A 16,178-nucleotide genomic window follows, 5' to 3' on the forward strand; every position below is an offset into this window, starting at 1 on the left:
TCTTCAAGCATTAAGAATCTGCAGATAAAGGAACCACTAGGTGGCAGTGATCACAGTGTGCTGAAGTGGGATTTACTCAAAGAGGTAACTACCATCAGGGGTAAATGGAAGGGTTTTTGCTTTCGTAAAGCTGACTACGATGGTCTGAGACAGTATTTAAATTCTATACAGTAGGACCAACTGATTATGTTACCAACAGCAAACTCAAAATGGGAAGCATTCAAAGAACTTATCTTGGAAGCTACTAGGCTTTACATACCAACTAAGAAATATTGTTCAGGGTTTAGGCCTAAATGGATGTCAGATGAACTAATGAGACATATGGCAGACAAGAAAAATGCATGGGATACATATAAATTAACATGTGACACAGAAGCCTATGATAGATATAAGTTGATCTGTAACCAATTTACAAAGGAGGTTAGGCAGGCGAAAGCAGATTATGAGAAATCTTTGGCAAAGGATGCAAAGAAAAACAGCAAAGAGTTCTTTACTTATGTAAACTCTAGAAGGAAGGGGATGAATCAGATTGGTCCATTTGATATTGATGGTTCAACTGTTGATGATCCTGCTCAGTTAGCTAACAAACTAAATGAATATTTTGCATCGACATTCACACATGAGGAATTATTCAGGAAGGGGAATGCCAGAGGTGAAGTAAACTCTGGCAGTGAGCTAGATGATTTTGTAATAACTGAGAGGAAAGTGGAGGAGAAATTGTTGAAGATAAACATAAAAAAAGGCACCTGGGGTGGATGGGATCTATCCAGTTATATTAAAGGAGGCAGCAAAGGAAGTAAGCAAACCCTTAGCCATAATTATGAGAGCTTCCTTGGACTCAGGGGAGGTACCCATAGACTGGAGATGTGCAAATATGACCTCAATTCACAAAGAAGGATCAAAGGCTGACACAAGTAATTATAGACCTGTGAGTTTAACTTCTGCCAGGAAAATTAATGGAGGCACTGGTTAAAGAAGCACTGCAGGATCATCTAGACAAGATTTCAGTTATAGCTCGGACACAGCATGGTTTTGTTAAGGGAAAGTCTTGCCTGACCAATTTGATTGGATACTCTGATGCTGTCACAAAAGAACTGGATGCAGGGAATAACTTTGATATTATATACTTGGATTTTAGAAAGGCTTTTGATACTGCTGCACATGGAAGACTGCTGCACAAATTGGAGCAGTGTGGTATTGGAGGCAAATTGCTGCTATGGATAAAGGGGTGGTTGCGGGGGAGAAGACAGAGTGGTAATCAATGGACACTGCTCATCATGGACTAATGTTATTAGTGGAGTCCCTCAGGGTTCAGTGTTTGGTCCATTATTGTTTTCTGTATTTATAAATAATATTGATGATGGTATATCAAGCTTAATGTCCAAGTTTGCAGACGATACAAAGGTTGGCAGGGTTGTTAAGGACACTACTGACGCTATGCTGCTGCAACAGGATCTGGAAAGGTTGAGCAGGTGGGCTGAGAGGTGGCAAATGAAGTTTAACATTGACAAATGTAAAGTACTACATATAGGAAACAGCAACCCCAGATCAACGTATCAACTCTGTGGTACTACACTGACAGTGGTAGAGAATGAAAAGGACCTGGCGGTAATCTTGCTGGCAGATATGAAGTTCTCTGAGCAGTGCAGACGGGCAGCAAGAGTAGCTCATGGTGTCTTATCAATGATATACAGGAATTTTTCTAGCAGAGATAAGGAGGCGATTATTCCCTTGTATAAGGCAATGGTCAGGCCACACCTTGAGTACTGTATACAGGTCTGGAGGCCTCATTTCAAGAAGGATGTAGAGCTGCTGGAACGAGTACAGAGAAGGGCAACAAGATTAGTGAATGGAACAAAGGGTTGCTCTTATGAAGAAAGGCGTAAGTTTTGCAAATTGCAGTGTCTGGAGACTAGGCACCGGCGAAGTGATCTGATAGAGGTGTATAAAGCCTTGAATGGTTTGAGCACGCTCAATGCTGATGGGATTCTTCTTCTTGCTCAGAATAATCACCTGAGAGGGCATAAATTCAAATTGAGAAAAGACAGATGTAGAATAGACGTGAGGAAATTTGCCTTTAGCCAGCGGGTGGTTGGTTGGTGGAATAGACTTCCATCCCTTGTCGTGGAAGTTGATAGCCCAAATAAGTTTAAGGCTCAGCTGGACAGGTATTTTGAACGAACAGAGGGGTGAAGTGGAAGTGGTTATTTTTTATTTATTTATTTATTTATTATTATTATTATTATTTTTTTTTTTTTTTTTGGCTGATGCTGCATAAGCTTGCTTTCCTGCATCAAATGCCTCTACTAATGCTAATGCTATACAGAAGAAAACAACTAGTATTATTCAGGCAAGCTTGTTAGTTATAGTTGTTGTTAGCAATTGTTGGTTTTTTGAACGCATTTAGGTGCAGTACGATTGTTACAGCATTAGCAGTAGCAATCATACTATTGATGTTGAAACGTCTTAAAATTCCAAAAATTGGGATAAATTTGTCGATCAAAATAGCTCGATACATGTTATTTGTGAGGGGAAATGTGAATTTTGCTTAGATTAAACATATAAGCGTATATGTAGTCTTATAGTTATTGTTACGCTGGTTATTTTTATTTTTAATTTAGATAAAGAGTTTTTGTAGATTACTACTTAATATATGTAAACCCGTTATTTCGTTCGAATCTTGCAGCCATTGTTTTTGTATAGAGTAGTAGGGAATTCAAATTTTTAATTGTGGTAACTAGGCAGCTCTAATGTATAATTATATAGCGTAATATGCATCACTGCATTTAGGATTCTATTAGATAGCGTAGTATTGACAATTAATTAATTAAATTTATTGTTCTTATTAATTTAAAATATCATGCCCCAGACTAGAGCAGCAAAGCAACAGGCTCAAAGTGGCATGAGTGCTGTGACTCGGGGTAGAACTGAGGGGGGCAATTCTCCAACCCATCACAGCCTAAAAAAAAAGTGCAACTTGTGAAAGGTTTGACGAACTCTCTGAACAGAACATGATCTAGCCAAGGAGGATGTCTTTGTGTGTGCCAGATGCAGAGAATGTCTAGCAATTAAGCATCAACTCAGCGTTCTACTGGGTGTCTATGAGAGCTTGAAGTGTAGGGTAGATGCCCTTGAAGAAATTAATATGAGGGGCCCGTCAAGCTCTCAGCTGCCCAACTCAACACTAGAGCTCACTCCTAGGCATCAGGCAACACAGCGGCAATCTCCAAGGCAGAATGCGCTGGGCCCAAAGGAACTAGTTATTGTTGGTGACCCTATTGTCAGGGAGATGGGGATTATATTGTGTAAAAAGGATAGATGGAATAGGACAAGGGTATGTTTGCCAGAGGCAAATGTTGATGACGTTGTAAAGCATATATCATCTTTTAAGGGCACAAAAGGTGATATTGTTGTACACGTTGGCACCAATGACATTAAGAGTAGGAGAACTGCAGATTTACTTAAAAAGTACAGGTCAATGTTGCAAAAAAAGTCGAGTGTCAGAGCTAAATTTGAAAGTGTCTGCAATTCTGCCCAGACATGATAGGAAGGAATACATTATAAAAGCCTTGTCAATCAATTCGGCCCTGGAGGGAATGTGCAAAGCTCAAGGGGTAGAATTTTTTTCAGCGTGGTCTGTGTTTGTTAACAGGAGAGACTGCTTCTACAGGGATGGGATACACTTAAATAGAAAGGGTGCAAGAATATTTGCAGAAGCGAGGCAGTGTTAGGTGGGTCAGAAAACTGCTAGCTTGCTTGGGGAGATTCACAGACTAAAAGGTTAAAAGTAGTTGCAGGCAGAGGTGGAAGTGATTCTTGCACAACTTCTATTAAAATAAGTAGCGATCTGGAGTGAGGGTGCTGGGGGTTTCAGGGACTGATGGCAGTCATCGTGAAACAGGTGGGTATATGGGATGTGTTAGAGTAACTAATAATAAGGATAGGTACATGTATATTTGCATGTATACCATTGCTAGAAGTATAGTAAATAAATTTGATGAATTTGAAGTGTTGGTCAAGACATCAAAGGCGAATATTGTTGGGATAGCAGAGACGTGGTGTCACACAGATATAAGGAATGCAGAACTGAAATTTGGGGAGTACAATGTGTACAGAAAGGATAGACAGGATAGGAAGGGAGGAGGTGTCATGCTGTTAATTAAGAAAAGCATAAAATCAAAAGAAGTGCATCCAGTTGATATAGATGAACAGTGCACTGTTGAGTCAGTTTGGTGTGACATAAGCACTGCGAAATAAAAATAAGAGTAGGAGTGTATTATAGGCCTACTGATTCGAATGAGTACAATGAACAATTGTACAGAGAAATAGAGTGGGAACTTGTGGCTTGGTCATTCACACACTAGTAAGACTTTTGTGGATTTATTGGATGATTGTTTTTTGCAGCAGCATGTTCGAGAGGCAACCAGAGAAGGTACAAGAGTATCTATCTGGTTATCAGCAGTGATCATTCGTGTATTAAGAATTTGCAGATAAAGGAACCACTAGGTAGCAGCGATCACAGTGTACTGATGTGGGATTTACTTAAAGATATAATTACCATCAGGGGTAAAGGAAAGGGTTTTTGCTTCCGTAAAGGTGAGTACAGTGGTCTCAGACAGTTTTTAAATTCTGTACAGTGGGATCAACTGACGATGTTACCAACAGTAAGTTCTAAGTGGGAAGAATTCAAGGAATTAATCGTGGATGCTACTAAAAGTTTCATACCTATTAAGAAATACTGTTCAAGGATTAGGCCTAAATGGTTATCAAATGAACTAATGAGACTCGTGACAGAGAAGAAAAATGCATGGGATGCATATAAATTATCAAGCGACTCAGAAGCCTATGGCAGATATAAGCTAGTCTGTAATCAGGTCACAAAGGAGGTTAGGCAGGCGAAGGCAGATTACAAGAAATCTTTGGCAAAGGATGCTAAGAAAAACAGCAAGGATTTCTTTACTTATATTTCTTTACTTTACTTATAACTCTAAAAGGAAGTGGATGAATCTGATTGGTCCACTTGATATTGATGGTTCGACTGTTGATGATCTTGCTCAGATAGCAAACAAACTGAATGAGTATTTTGCATCTACATTCACACATGAGGAATTATAAAGGTTTGAAAATGGCAGAAGGTTATCAAATTGTAGCAGGGTGTTTAATGATTTTGTAATAACTGAGAGCAAAGTGAAGGAGAAATTGTTGAAGTTAAACATAAGAAAGGCACCTGGGTTGGATGGGATCTTTCCAGTTATATTAAAGGAGGCAGCAAAACAACTAAGCAAATCCTTAGCCAAAATTATGAGAGCACCTTGGACTCAGGGAATGTTCTCACTGACTGGAGATGTGCAAATGTATCCCCAATTCACAAAGGGGGTTCGAAGGTTGAAATGAGTAATTAGACCAGTTAGTTTAACTTCTGTTCTGGGTAAAATAATGGCGTCACTGGTTAAAAATGCATTGCAGGATCATCTAGACAAGACTGCAGCAATAATTCAGACACAGCATGGGTTTGTTAAGGAAAAGTCTTGTCTGACAAATTTGATAGGATATTATGATGTGGTTACAAAGGAACTGGATGCAAAAAATAATTTTGATATCATATATTTGGATTTCAGGAAAGCTTTTGACACTGTTGCACATGGAAGACTATTGTACAAATTGAAGCAGAATGGTATTAAGGGTAAGTTGCTACAATGGATAAAAAGATGGTTGAGTGGGAGAAGACAGAGGGTGGTAATTAATGGGTGCTGCTCTTTGTGGACTAATGTTATTAGTGGAGTCCCACAGGGTTCAGTGTTGGGTCCTCTGTTGTTTTGTATATTTATCAATGATATTGATGACGGTATATCAGGCTTAGTGTCGAAGTTTGCAAATGATACAAAGGTTGGCAGGGTTGTTAATGACAGTAATGGCAGTGTGCTACTGCAACAGGATCTAGATAATTTGGTCAGATGGGTTAAGAAGTGGCAACTGAAGTTTAACCTTGACAAATGCAAAGTACTGCATATGGGTAGAAATAACCCCAGAGAAACAGAGGTGGTAGATTGTGCAGTCAGATATTAAGTTTTCTGACTGCAGCCTGTCTGCATTGCTGGTCACGGAGTTTTGTCAATGATATATAGGAATTTTGCTATCAGGGAAAAGGAGGTGATTGTCCCTCTGTATAAGGCAATGGTCAGGCCACGCCTTGAGTACTGCGTACAGGTCTGGAGGCCTCATTTAAGGAAAGATGTAGATTTGCTTGAGTGTGTACAGAGAAGGGCAACAAGATTGGTGAGGGGAATGAAGGGATCCTCTTACCAAGAGAGGATTAAGTTCTGCAAATTGCAGTGGCTGGAGACTAGGCACCTGCTCGGTGATCTGATTGAGGTGTATAAGGCCTTGAATGGGTTGAGCACGCTGAATTCTGATGGGATCTTTCCACTTGTTCAGATTACGAACCTAAGGGGGCATAAATTCAAATTAAAAAATGACAGATGTAGAATAGATGTGCGGAAATTTGCCTTTAGCCAGTGGGTGGTTAATTGCTGAAACAAACTTCCATCTGTTGTTGTGGAAGTTTATAGGTTAAGTAAATTTAAGGAGGAACTGGACAGGCATTTGGAGGGAATGGTGCGATTTTTTTTTTTTTTTTTTTGGCTGATGCTGCATAAGCTCATACACTTGCTTTCTTGCATCACATGCCACTACTAATAATACTACTACTATTATTCTTGCGTATAAGAGTACCTTTCTTTGTGTGTGTGACTGTTTTCCCGCCAAAACGGGAAAACGTTGCATCTTAATATGCCCACGAAGATAAAATATACCTTAAATTACTCCCCTGGATATAAGGAACATTATAATAACAGCAAAATGACTGGCAAAGACCAAAACTCAAGGGAAAAACTGAAAAATCAAAAAATATTGATCGTGATCTTGACTTGACGGACCTGCCTGATTGTGGGATAGAGGTGTCAAACAAATGAAATGAAAGTCAGAAGAATGAATGAGAGTGTAAGTGTATGAGAAAAAGAACACAAACCATAAATGTTACAGTTAAGTTCACACTAACCTTAGTTTTAATCTTTTATATTCTTTCTTATTTAGCTTAATTATTAAGCGTCAGTATTTAAATTACATTACACACCATTGCATCCCCCCTGGTGTGTGAGAAAGAGATTAACGAGTGAGTGAAAAAAAAAAGAAGATATATATATATATATATATATATATATAACCTAACAGGAAAAAATATATATATATTATTATAAACTATAAAAAAAGTATAAAAATAGAATGCAAGTAGAATGAGAATGCAGATTATGAATGAAGTAAATGTGTGTCTCTTCCCCCCCACCTGGTGGGTTCCGCACTGCCAGCTAACATATCCCACAGCCAGAGCGGGATGGGCAGTTTGACTTTCCTACGAGATTCAACAAGACATGGACCTGACAACCATCACTGATGAAGACATACTGCGGCTTTGCTGCCAACACGCCATTTGGCAAATTGAACTGGGTACTCTAATCTGGTTCCCTTTAAAACCTCATTCCCAGGCAGGGGAGGAAGGAGACGGGTCTCTGTCTCCTCCCCTCCCTTCCTCCCCCAACTTCGCCTGGTGGGGCTCGTCCCCACTGACCTCTTTGGGGATGCCTACTCTATCATCCCCATCCTTCTACCTGTTTCCCCCCAGTCTCCAGTCTCTCCCTCACTCTAACTAAACCGACTGAGTACATCCCTAATAATGCCACCAAATTCTAATCAGCATCAAAAAATTCAGCCACTTTCTCGTAAACCTCTTTCGGCCTTTCCAAATTCTAGTGTTCACTCCCCCCCCCCTTTTTTTTAGGCCTTGCCACTGAAATCCTCGGAAAATAGGTGGTGGGACCTGCTAGAGTACTTAAATAATCTACTGGGTGCCTGACTTGCCTCCTCGTGGCAAAGTGTTGGCAATGGTGGGTCCCAATAGGGACCCAATGGCTAAATGGTCAGAGAAACAACAGAACATAACAGTTTGCCTTTAGCCAGTGGGTGGTTGATTGCTGGAACAAATTTCCATCTGTCGTTGCAGAAGTGGGTAGCTTAAATAAATTCATGGAAACACTAGACAAACTATAGAAGGAAATAGTGAGGTCAAATGGGAAGGTTTTTTTGCTGATACTGTATAAGCTTGCATCATTTGCCAAGGCTAATGCTATTAAAACAAATAAATTTAATAAACTTTGTAAACTAGAAATAAATTTGAATATTTTTTAAAATATTAAAGGCAGAAAGACAGATAAATAAAAAGAAATTTACCAGGGAATTATGATACCTTATTAGTACAGGCTGCACTGGCAATCCCGGATAAAAAGCTCCTGCGAAACAATAAAAAGCAAAGCTGTGACTGCCAGAAATTTAAAAGTTAATAAATTTATTGTAGGACTTCAAATATATAATTTTTATACAATAATATATAGATATTTATTCAATTATTATGATTACTATTGCAATATACCCTTCTTTTATACAAATGCTGAAGAAATCAATCTGAGATAATGGATACATGCAAATCTTGCACATTATCTAGATAAGAGGAGGAGGACAATGAGTTTAAATATTTCATATTCTTGACAAACTATTGGAGACAAACTATTTTCAAATTGATCTAGAATAGGTCAATTTGATATGGATTTTTGTCTGCACAACTTATAGGTAAAAATGTCTAAGGTTTGAAAAATACATAAATAAATACTATGCATAACATATGTGAAGAAGATGAGTTCAATAGAATTAAAAATTTCAGTAGTCCTACATGGAAAAACTGTATATACAGTTTATACAATTTATACTGTATATACAACTATATAGACCAAAATAACTTTTGGTCCATTCTCTTTTGTCAAAAATTTGATAAAGGCCTAATGCTCCAATTTTGCGACATTCAAGTTTTCCTTTTGTTTGGTTAAATTCTTCCTTGCTTCGCTGTATTGGACTGGATCTGCTCAAATAAGACAGACATTTAGAGTTTTACATATACAGTGTATTAAGCATATTTATAGTCAAGGTACAAAGCATATAATACAAAGTAATTAAGCATATTTATAGTCAAGGTAAAAAGCATATAATACAAAGTAATTAAGCATATAATACAAAGTAATACCAATATTAAAAATCTACATACAGAATCGCGCACACACACATTTTGGAGAAGACATTAGATTCAGCCCAATTTGCATGGAAGATAATATTGTTGAGAATTTTTTAAGTTTTAAAATTATTTGAAATTAATTGGACAAATTATTATCACTGGAAAAATGAATGCTGTAGTAACTTGCTGGGAACATAGTTTGCAAAGGTTGCTCACTAATTAAAAAAAAAAATGTTTATTAATTAGTGAGCAAACAGTTGAATACTATTTGAAAATCAAACAGAAAGGAAATAATTCTATCATCTCTTTTAAATTTTGTCTGTGTGGAGAATTATGCTTCGATTCCATCTTTATCAACTTATGAGCTAAAAAAATACACTGTAATTCCTTCTTTAGTAATGATTTTCTAGGCTGCTTAATGAATTTGAAAGTAACAAATAAAAAAGCAAGCATATTATCTGATGATTTTTCTCTTTAATTTTCCAATAACTAGGAAAATTGGTTTTGCTTAAAGTTCTTCCAATAAAAAATATCCACCTTGATATTTAAAAAATCACTAAAGGAAAAGACAAAATTAAAAATCAGGTTACATAAAGATTACTCAAATTCAGTAGAAGTTTATGAAAAATTCAAAGCAGTGCGAAAGGAATCACAAAAAAGATTATATAAGAACAATTTAATAGTCATATTAATTTTATTCAAAATAACGCTAAGCAAAGTAATGACTTGAAGCCATTCTGGGATTTTGTTAATAATCAACATAATTGTTGTTCAAAGCAGATATATGCACTTAAAATAAAAAATAGTATCATAAATAACACAAAGGATACAGTGAATGCTTTAGCAGGGTACTTTAAGTCATTAGAAAATATTTCCACTCCAATAAATTTGGATTTATTGCACATATCAAGGGATTGATATAATTTCCTCCATCACCATTTCACCACTAGACATATTGGAGGCACTCTCTCACGTAAAAAAAAGACTGTTGCAGGCCAGAGGGAATTCCCCCAATAATATGGAAGAAGGGCCAACACCTTCTCATGAAATTTCTTGTTATCCTGTTTAAAAATCAGGCAAATATCCAAACAGCTTCAAAAGAGGCTTTATATGCCCATTACATAAAAAGGGTAGCAAAGCTCAAATTTCAAATTACTGACCAATTACTCTAATGAACTCATTGGCCATAATGTTTGATTTAATCATGTGTTACAAATTAACAATTTATTTTTAGCCTTTATCAATTTATTTTTAAGTAAAGAACAATATGTTTTAAGACATTCCTTTCAGTTCACTTTCGGGTAAGAAATGACTCGTGCTCTGGATTCCAGTATTTCAGTGGATGTGTAAGGACCTGTCCTTACAACTGTTAAAAAAAATGAGGGTTATGATATTGAATAAAATTATTAAGGAAAATTAATACAGACAACCAATTTGAAATATATATGGTCAAAAACTAATAACTGAAAGTGTGTAGGATAGTTCAGATAAATCAAGGATTAATTGTGCTCGTTTCGCCTATTACCTTTAAGCAAGAGGAAGATTAACGTAGCAACGGGGGGGAAGCGTTTCGAACACGCAATACAATAGGAAACACTAATGGAGCAGACCGTAGTTAATGAGCTCAGATCAGAGTTAACATTTCGCCCTAAAGAACAATGAGCTGAAACAAAAATAAATAAGATAGAGATGGAGCTCAGTAATGGAGGTATTCATGATATTTAAGTGCACACTTTAAAATTTCATGGGGGCAATTAACGACAGGTGTATCAAGGCCAATACAGGGCGTAGACGGGCAAACACAAAGACGATCTAGAAACTCCAAAATTACAGGAATTTCCAGTTGCCTTTCTAAAAAATTCTAGGAATTGCTGGAAACAAGTAGCCCTCTCTAAAAAGGATGGAAGACACACCCACGGAAGAGTATTGGAGACGAATGGGAATCACAGGGGAAGGAATGTACTGGTCAGCAATTGGTCTGAACGAAAAAGCGCAGGAAATTTGGAAATTCAGAGTGAGGAGAAGGATAAGTTTTTTTTTTTAAAGTAGTCTTTGGAAGTGGGTAGAGGAAGACAGTCGTGGGGAGAGTCGTTGCTGAGTTTTGAGAGAGATGGTTGGGTAGTCTTTGGAAGTGGGTAGAGGAAGACAGTCGTGGGGAGAGTCGTTGCTGAGTTTTGAGAGAGATGGTTGGGTAGTCTTTGAAAGTGGGTAGAGGAAGACAGTCGTGGGGCAGAGTCGTTGCTGAGTTTGGGGGAGATGGTTTAGGAATGGGAAGGAAATTTTCTTTGTGGGAAATTACGTAAGCCTAAAGTTGGGAAAAGAAATGTGTCCATGTGGAAGAAAGAATATTCTGCATAGCCAATGTATACTACAGCAGTGTGAGAAGCCGATAAAATTTATAGCGAAGGAAGAAGAGTGCCCAAGGATGAGCAACCGCCTGCCTCCTAGTCTACGCCGTTACGCTGATGGTTATGGCAGCCCTGAATAGGAAAATCACTTGGAAACTGAGTAAGTGATAGTTCAGTAAGAAACAAAACTTAAGTTTATAAAGGAAGGACTCTAGGACAAATACCTAATCTATAAGAGAAAGTTAAATGTAATTGTAACCATGCCCACAGAACTGTAGTGAAATTAAGTGTAGGTTTTTAAGATAAAGATTTATAAATGGGTAGAAAGGATACTTTGAGATAATGGTTAATTTTGAGGGAATGACTAAGTAGGTAACAAAGGATTGTAGTTGATTATGAAATTATAGCGAATTTGGATTTATACAGAGTATAACACAGAGTGATAGTAACTGTTTTAAATGGATAAAACGCTGATAGAGTGCCCTGCTAGTTAAAGGATTATAGGATTAGATACGGGAAAACGGTTAATTACTATTGTTGATTATGAATGATGAACAGGTCTGTCTGTAGTTGAGGAAAGGATTTGCTAACTGAGATATATTTATATATATGTATGTATACGTGGTGATTTTGGAAAGGGATATAAATATGTATATATATATAGCTACTTAAAATTGTTTATTGCCATGCTGGAAGCCACTTGTAAACCTACTAGGACAGTTGATTGGTCGGAAAACTCATGTAAGGATCATAAGATGTAATGACTCTTAGATCCGTTAGAACCCAAGGATGAGACACACGAAGAAAATAATGATATATATATATATATATATGTATGAAAACTCTGTAGTTTGAATTACAAAGATATACACAGATAAAGCCTAACGGCCTAACAAAGCTGCACATATTAAAGTTCACAGTCAATCGTAGCTATTGATTGGAAATGTATATATATTGTCAATAAATATTATTATGTTTTGGTACTTAAGAGTCTGTCAGTCATTTTGAACTTCAGCCAATCCAGAGGAAAAAAAGTATTGAGACCCCCTTAGAGTCTAGAATCTTCTGGGAGACAAACAAGTCAGGTGTAAAGTGGGAGGGGACTAAACGGGGGGCACAGTAGAGTACAGGGAATAATTAAATAAGCCCTTATAGCATTGTGGAACAGGTTGAAAAAAAAAACAGAGGATATTAATAAAGGAGATTATTTAAAAAAAGTAAATAACAATAAGTAATAAACATAAAAATAACCCCCCCCACAGATGTAATATATACTGACCTCTCACATGCTTTTGACTATGTAGACCATCAGCTTTTGCTAGATAAACTTCACGGATATGGTTTTCATGATCCCATGCTTAAATGGATCGAAAGTCCTTGGTTGTGCTCTGTATGCATCAGTGAAGCGTGTTCCACTTCCTTTGAATTAAGAGTAGGTGTACCTAGGCTGTTCTCTGGTCTCTTCAGTTTATATATTAATGATTTATTTCATTATCTAGAAAATTCTGAAGTTGGAGTATCAGAATATGCCAATAATATGAAGTTTCATAAATTATTACAGAAAACTCGTACTGTTTGGCCTTACAAGACACCACTAACCAATTTTACATATGGTCTAAAGTAAATAATCTGAAAGTTAACATTCCTAAATGCAATATAATGACCTTCCGTGAGCCATACCTCAGATTGATCTTATATGATTATCATTCATATTGATTCCATCCATTTAACTAAAGTCAAAAAGCCGGAGGATTTTGGGGTAATTTTTGTTCTAATGGCTCCTTTATAAATCACATTACTTCAATAATAATAATATGCTGCAATCAAGTTTTCGCAAGCCGGATGCTAGAGATAGCCCACTAGACCGGACCTACTGGCAACTTTCTAGGAGGCTTCCGAATAAGCTAATGTATAATCTCACTACCTCTAGTCTGCCAGATAGTGACTGGAGGGAATCTGGTAGCATGTACACAGGGGGGGAAGAAAATGGTCGCGGCCACATTATGTTAAGAAGCTGGGTATTTTTTTTGCCATGTATATGTCATATCTAAAAATTTCATTACTTCGTGAAACATGACCTCCCCACCTTTCCTTACTGAATACATCGTGAGCAGTCAAAATAATAGAACAATCTTATCTGCAAAAAGATCTAAACCTCCCAAACACATCCTCATTCATTTCACAACTATACATAGTCTCAGTTCCAATCTCAATAATGTCCATTTCCACTTGCAGTTTGCCAAACCCCATGCACTCTTTCTAACAGAATCTCAATTATCAGTTGATTCAACCACTGCCATCTCAGTTGTCCAAACTATTCGCTGTATGATTCCTTTCACTTCAAAGTGGATATGTTCACTCTAATATTCTCTGTCAGTGACTTGATAATTTGGAATCTCCTCTTTTTGATCTTCTCTGGCTTAAAATCACTCTATCACATTCTGTCAAATAGATCTGTTGCCTCTATCGATTTCCCAACTCCACTAATCACTTGGAACTTTTTTGCCTTCCTCTCCTTGAAAGTGCATTTTCTCCAGTCTGACTTCCCCAACAGTGAGATAATTTTCCTTGACGATTTTATGTTCACAACTCCAGTTGGATTCCATTTTCTAGCCAAACGGACTCAGCCGGTCGAGGTCCTGAGGCTTTTGCAATAACTAATGACCTTGCACAGATTGTTCATTTACCTACCAGAATACAAGACAATCCTAATCATGCAGTTAACATGCTTGATATTTTTTTTAACAAACAACCATTCTATGTACACAGTAAAGATGAGTGGTCCTATAGGTACCTTAGATCACAACTTGGTGATGGTCACTTCTCCTATGGAGCCTTTCACTCATGGCCAATCTCAACTTCATGTTGTTTGGCATTTCAAGAATGCAAAATGGAATGATCTGTGAGATTTCTTTTCTTCTTTTCCTTGGTTGCATTACTGTTTTAAATCTTCTAATGTCAATATTTTCTCAGATCATTCAGTGAAATTATTCTTGTAGAGGTGAAATCCTTTATTCCACACTCCACATTACAATGAGTGGTAATAGTGGATGTTGCTCTTCATGGATTAATGTTATCAGTGGAGTCCCCCAGAGTTCGGTGTTGTCCCACTATTGCTTTGTATATTTATCAATGATATTGATGAAGGTATATTGATTGGCAGGTCATGGGATATTGTCAATGATATACAAGAATTTTGCTAGTAGGGAAAAAGAGGTGATTATCCCTTTGTATAAGGCAATGATCAGGCGATGCCTTGAGTACTGCATACAGGTCTGAATGCCTCATTTATGAGGAGAACGAAGGGGTTCTTTTACCAAGAAAGGCTTAAGTTCGAGAAATCTGCAGCGTCTGCAATTTGCAGAACTTAAGACTAGGCACCTGCGAGGTGATCTAATTGAGGTGTATAAGGCCTTGAATGGTTGAGGAGGCTCAATTCTGATAGGATTCTTCCTCTTGCTCAGATTACAAACCTGAGGGGGCATAAATTCAAAATGATGAAAGACAGTTGCAGAACTGTCTGACAAATTGAATGAGTATTTTGCTTCAACATTCACACAACAGGAATTCTCTAGGGAAGTGTAGGCTAGAAGTTCATCAAACTCTAACAGGGAGCTAAATGATTTTTGCTAATAACTGAGAGAAAAGTGGAAAGAAACTATTGAAGTTAAACATAAGAAAGATACTTGGGGTGAATAGGATCTATCCAATTATATTAAGGGAGACAGCAAAGGAAATAAGCACCCCCTTAGCCATAATTATGAGAGCATCCTTGGATTCAGGGGAGGTCCCTAAGGACTGTAGATGTGCAAAAGTAACCCCAATTCACAAAGGGTGAAACAAGTAATTACAGGCCTGTTAGTTAACTTCTGTACCAAGGGAAATAATGAAGTCACTGGTTAAAGAAGTAATGCAGGATCATCTAGAGAAGACTATAATTATAGTTCAAACACAGCATGAGTTTGCTAAGGGGAAATCTTGTCTGATCAATTTTATTGGATACTAAAATATGGTCAAAAAGGAACTGGGTGAAAAAATTATTTTGATATCATATACTTGGATTTCAGGAAAGCTTTTGATACTGTTGCATATCAACGACTGCTGTACAAATTGGAGCAATGGGGCATTAAGGGCAAGTTGTGGCTATGGATAAAGGGATGGTTGAGTGGGAGAAGACGGATAGTGGTAATCAATGGACACTGCTCTTCGTGGACAAATGTTATTAGTGGACTTCCCTAGGGTTTGGTGTTGGGCCCATTGTTGTTTTGTATATTTATCAATGATATTAGCATTAGCATTAGTAGAGGCATTTGATGCAAGAAAGCAAGCTTATGCAGCATCAGCCAAAAAAAAAAAAAAAAGTAAAAAAAATAAATAAAAAATAACCACTTCCACTTCACCCCTCTGTTCGTTCGAAATACCTGTCCAGCTGAGCCTTAAACTTATTTAGGCTATCAACTTCCACGACAAGGGATGGAAGTCTGTTCCACCTACCAACCACCCGCTGGCTAAAGGCAAATTTCCGCACATCTATCCTACATCTGTCTTTCCTCAATTTGAACTTATGCCCTCTCAGGTGATTATTCTGAGCAAGAGGAAGAATCCCATCAGCATTGAGCATGCTCAAACCATTCAAGGCTTTGTACACCTCTATCAGATCACCTCGCTGGTGCCTAGTCCCCAGACACTGTAATTCGCAAAACTTAAGCCTTTCT

At 37.4% G+C, this 16,178-nt stretch overlaps 1 protein-coding gene across 1 annotated transcript in view; it reads right to left on the reverse strand.

Annotated features, from left to right (window-relative positions):
• The window catches only part of LOC150080572 (lysophosphatidylcholine acyltransferase 1-like), a 190,724-nt gene that overhangs the window by 103,155 nt on the left and 71,391 nt on the right, over nucleotides 1–16,178 (reverse strand). The window contains exon 5 of the mRNA XM_090380741.1: nucleotides 8,284–8,342. Coding sequence (XP_090236867.1) covers nucleotides 8,284–8,342 — 59 coding nt within the window. The remainder of the gene's footprint in view (nucleotides 1–8,283; nucleotides 8,343–16,178) is intronic.

The sequence above is a fragment of the Mastigoproctus giganteus genome, chromosome 9 (assembly GCF_048544385.1).
Source record: "Mastigoproctus giganteus isolate SK-2022 chromosome 9, ASM4854438v1, whole genome shotgun sequence".
NCBI lineage: Eukaryota > Metazoa > Arthropoda > Arachnida > Uropygi > Thelyphonidae > Mastigoproctus > Mastigoproctus giganteus.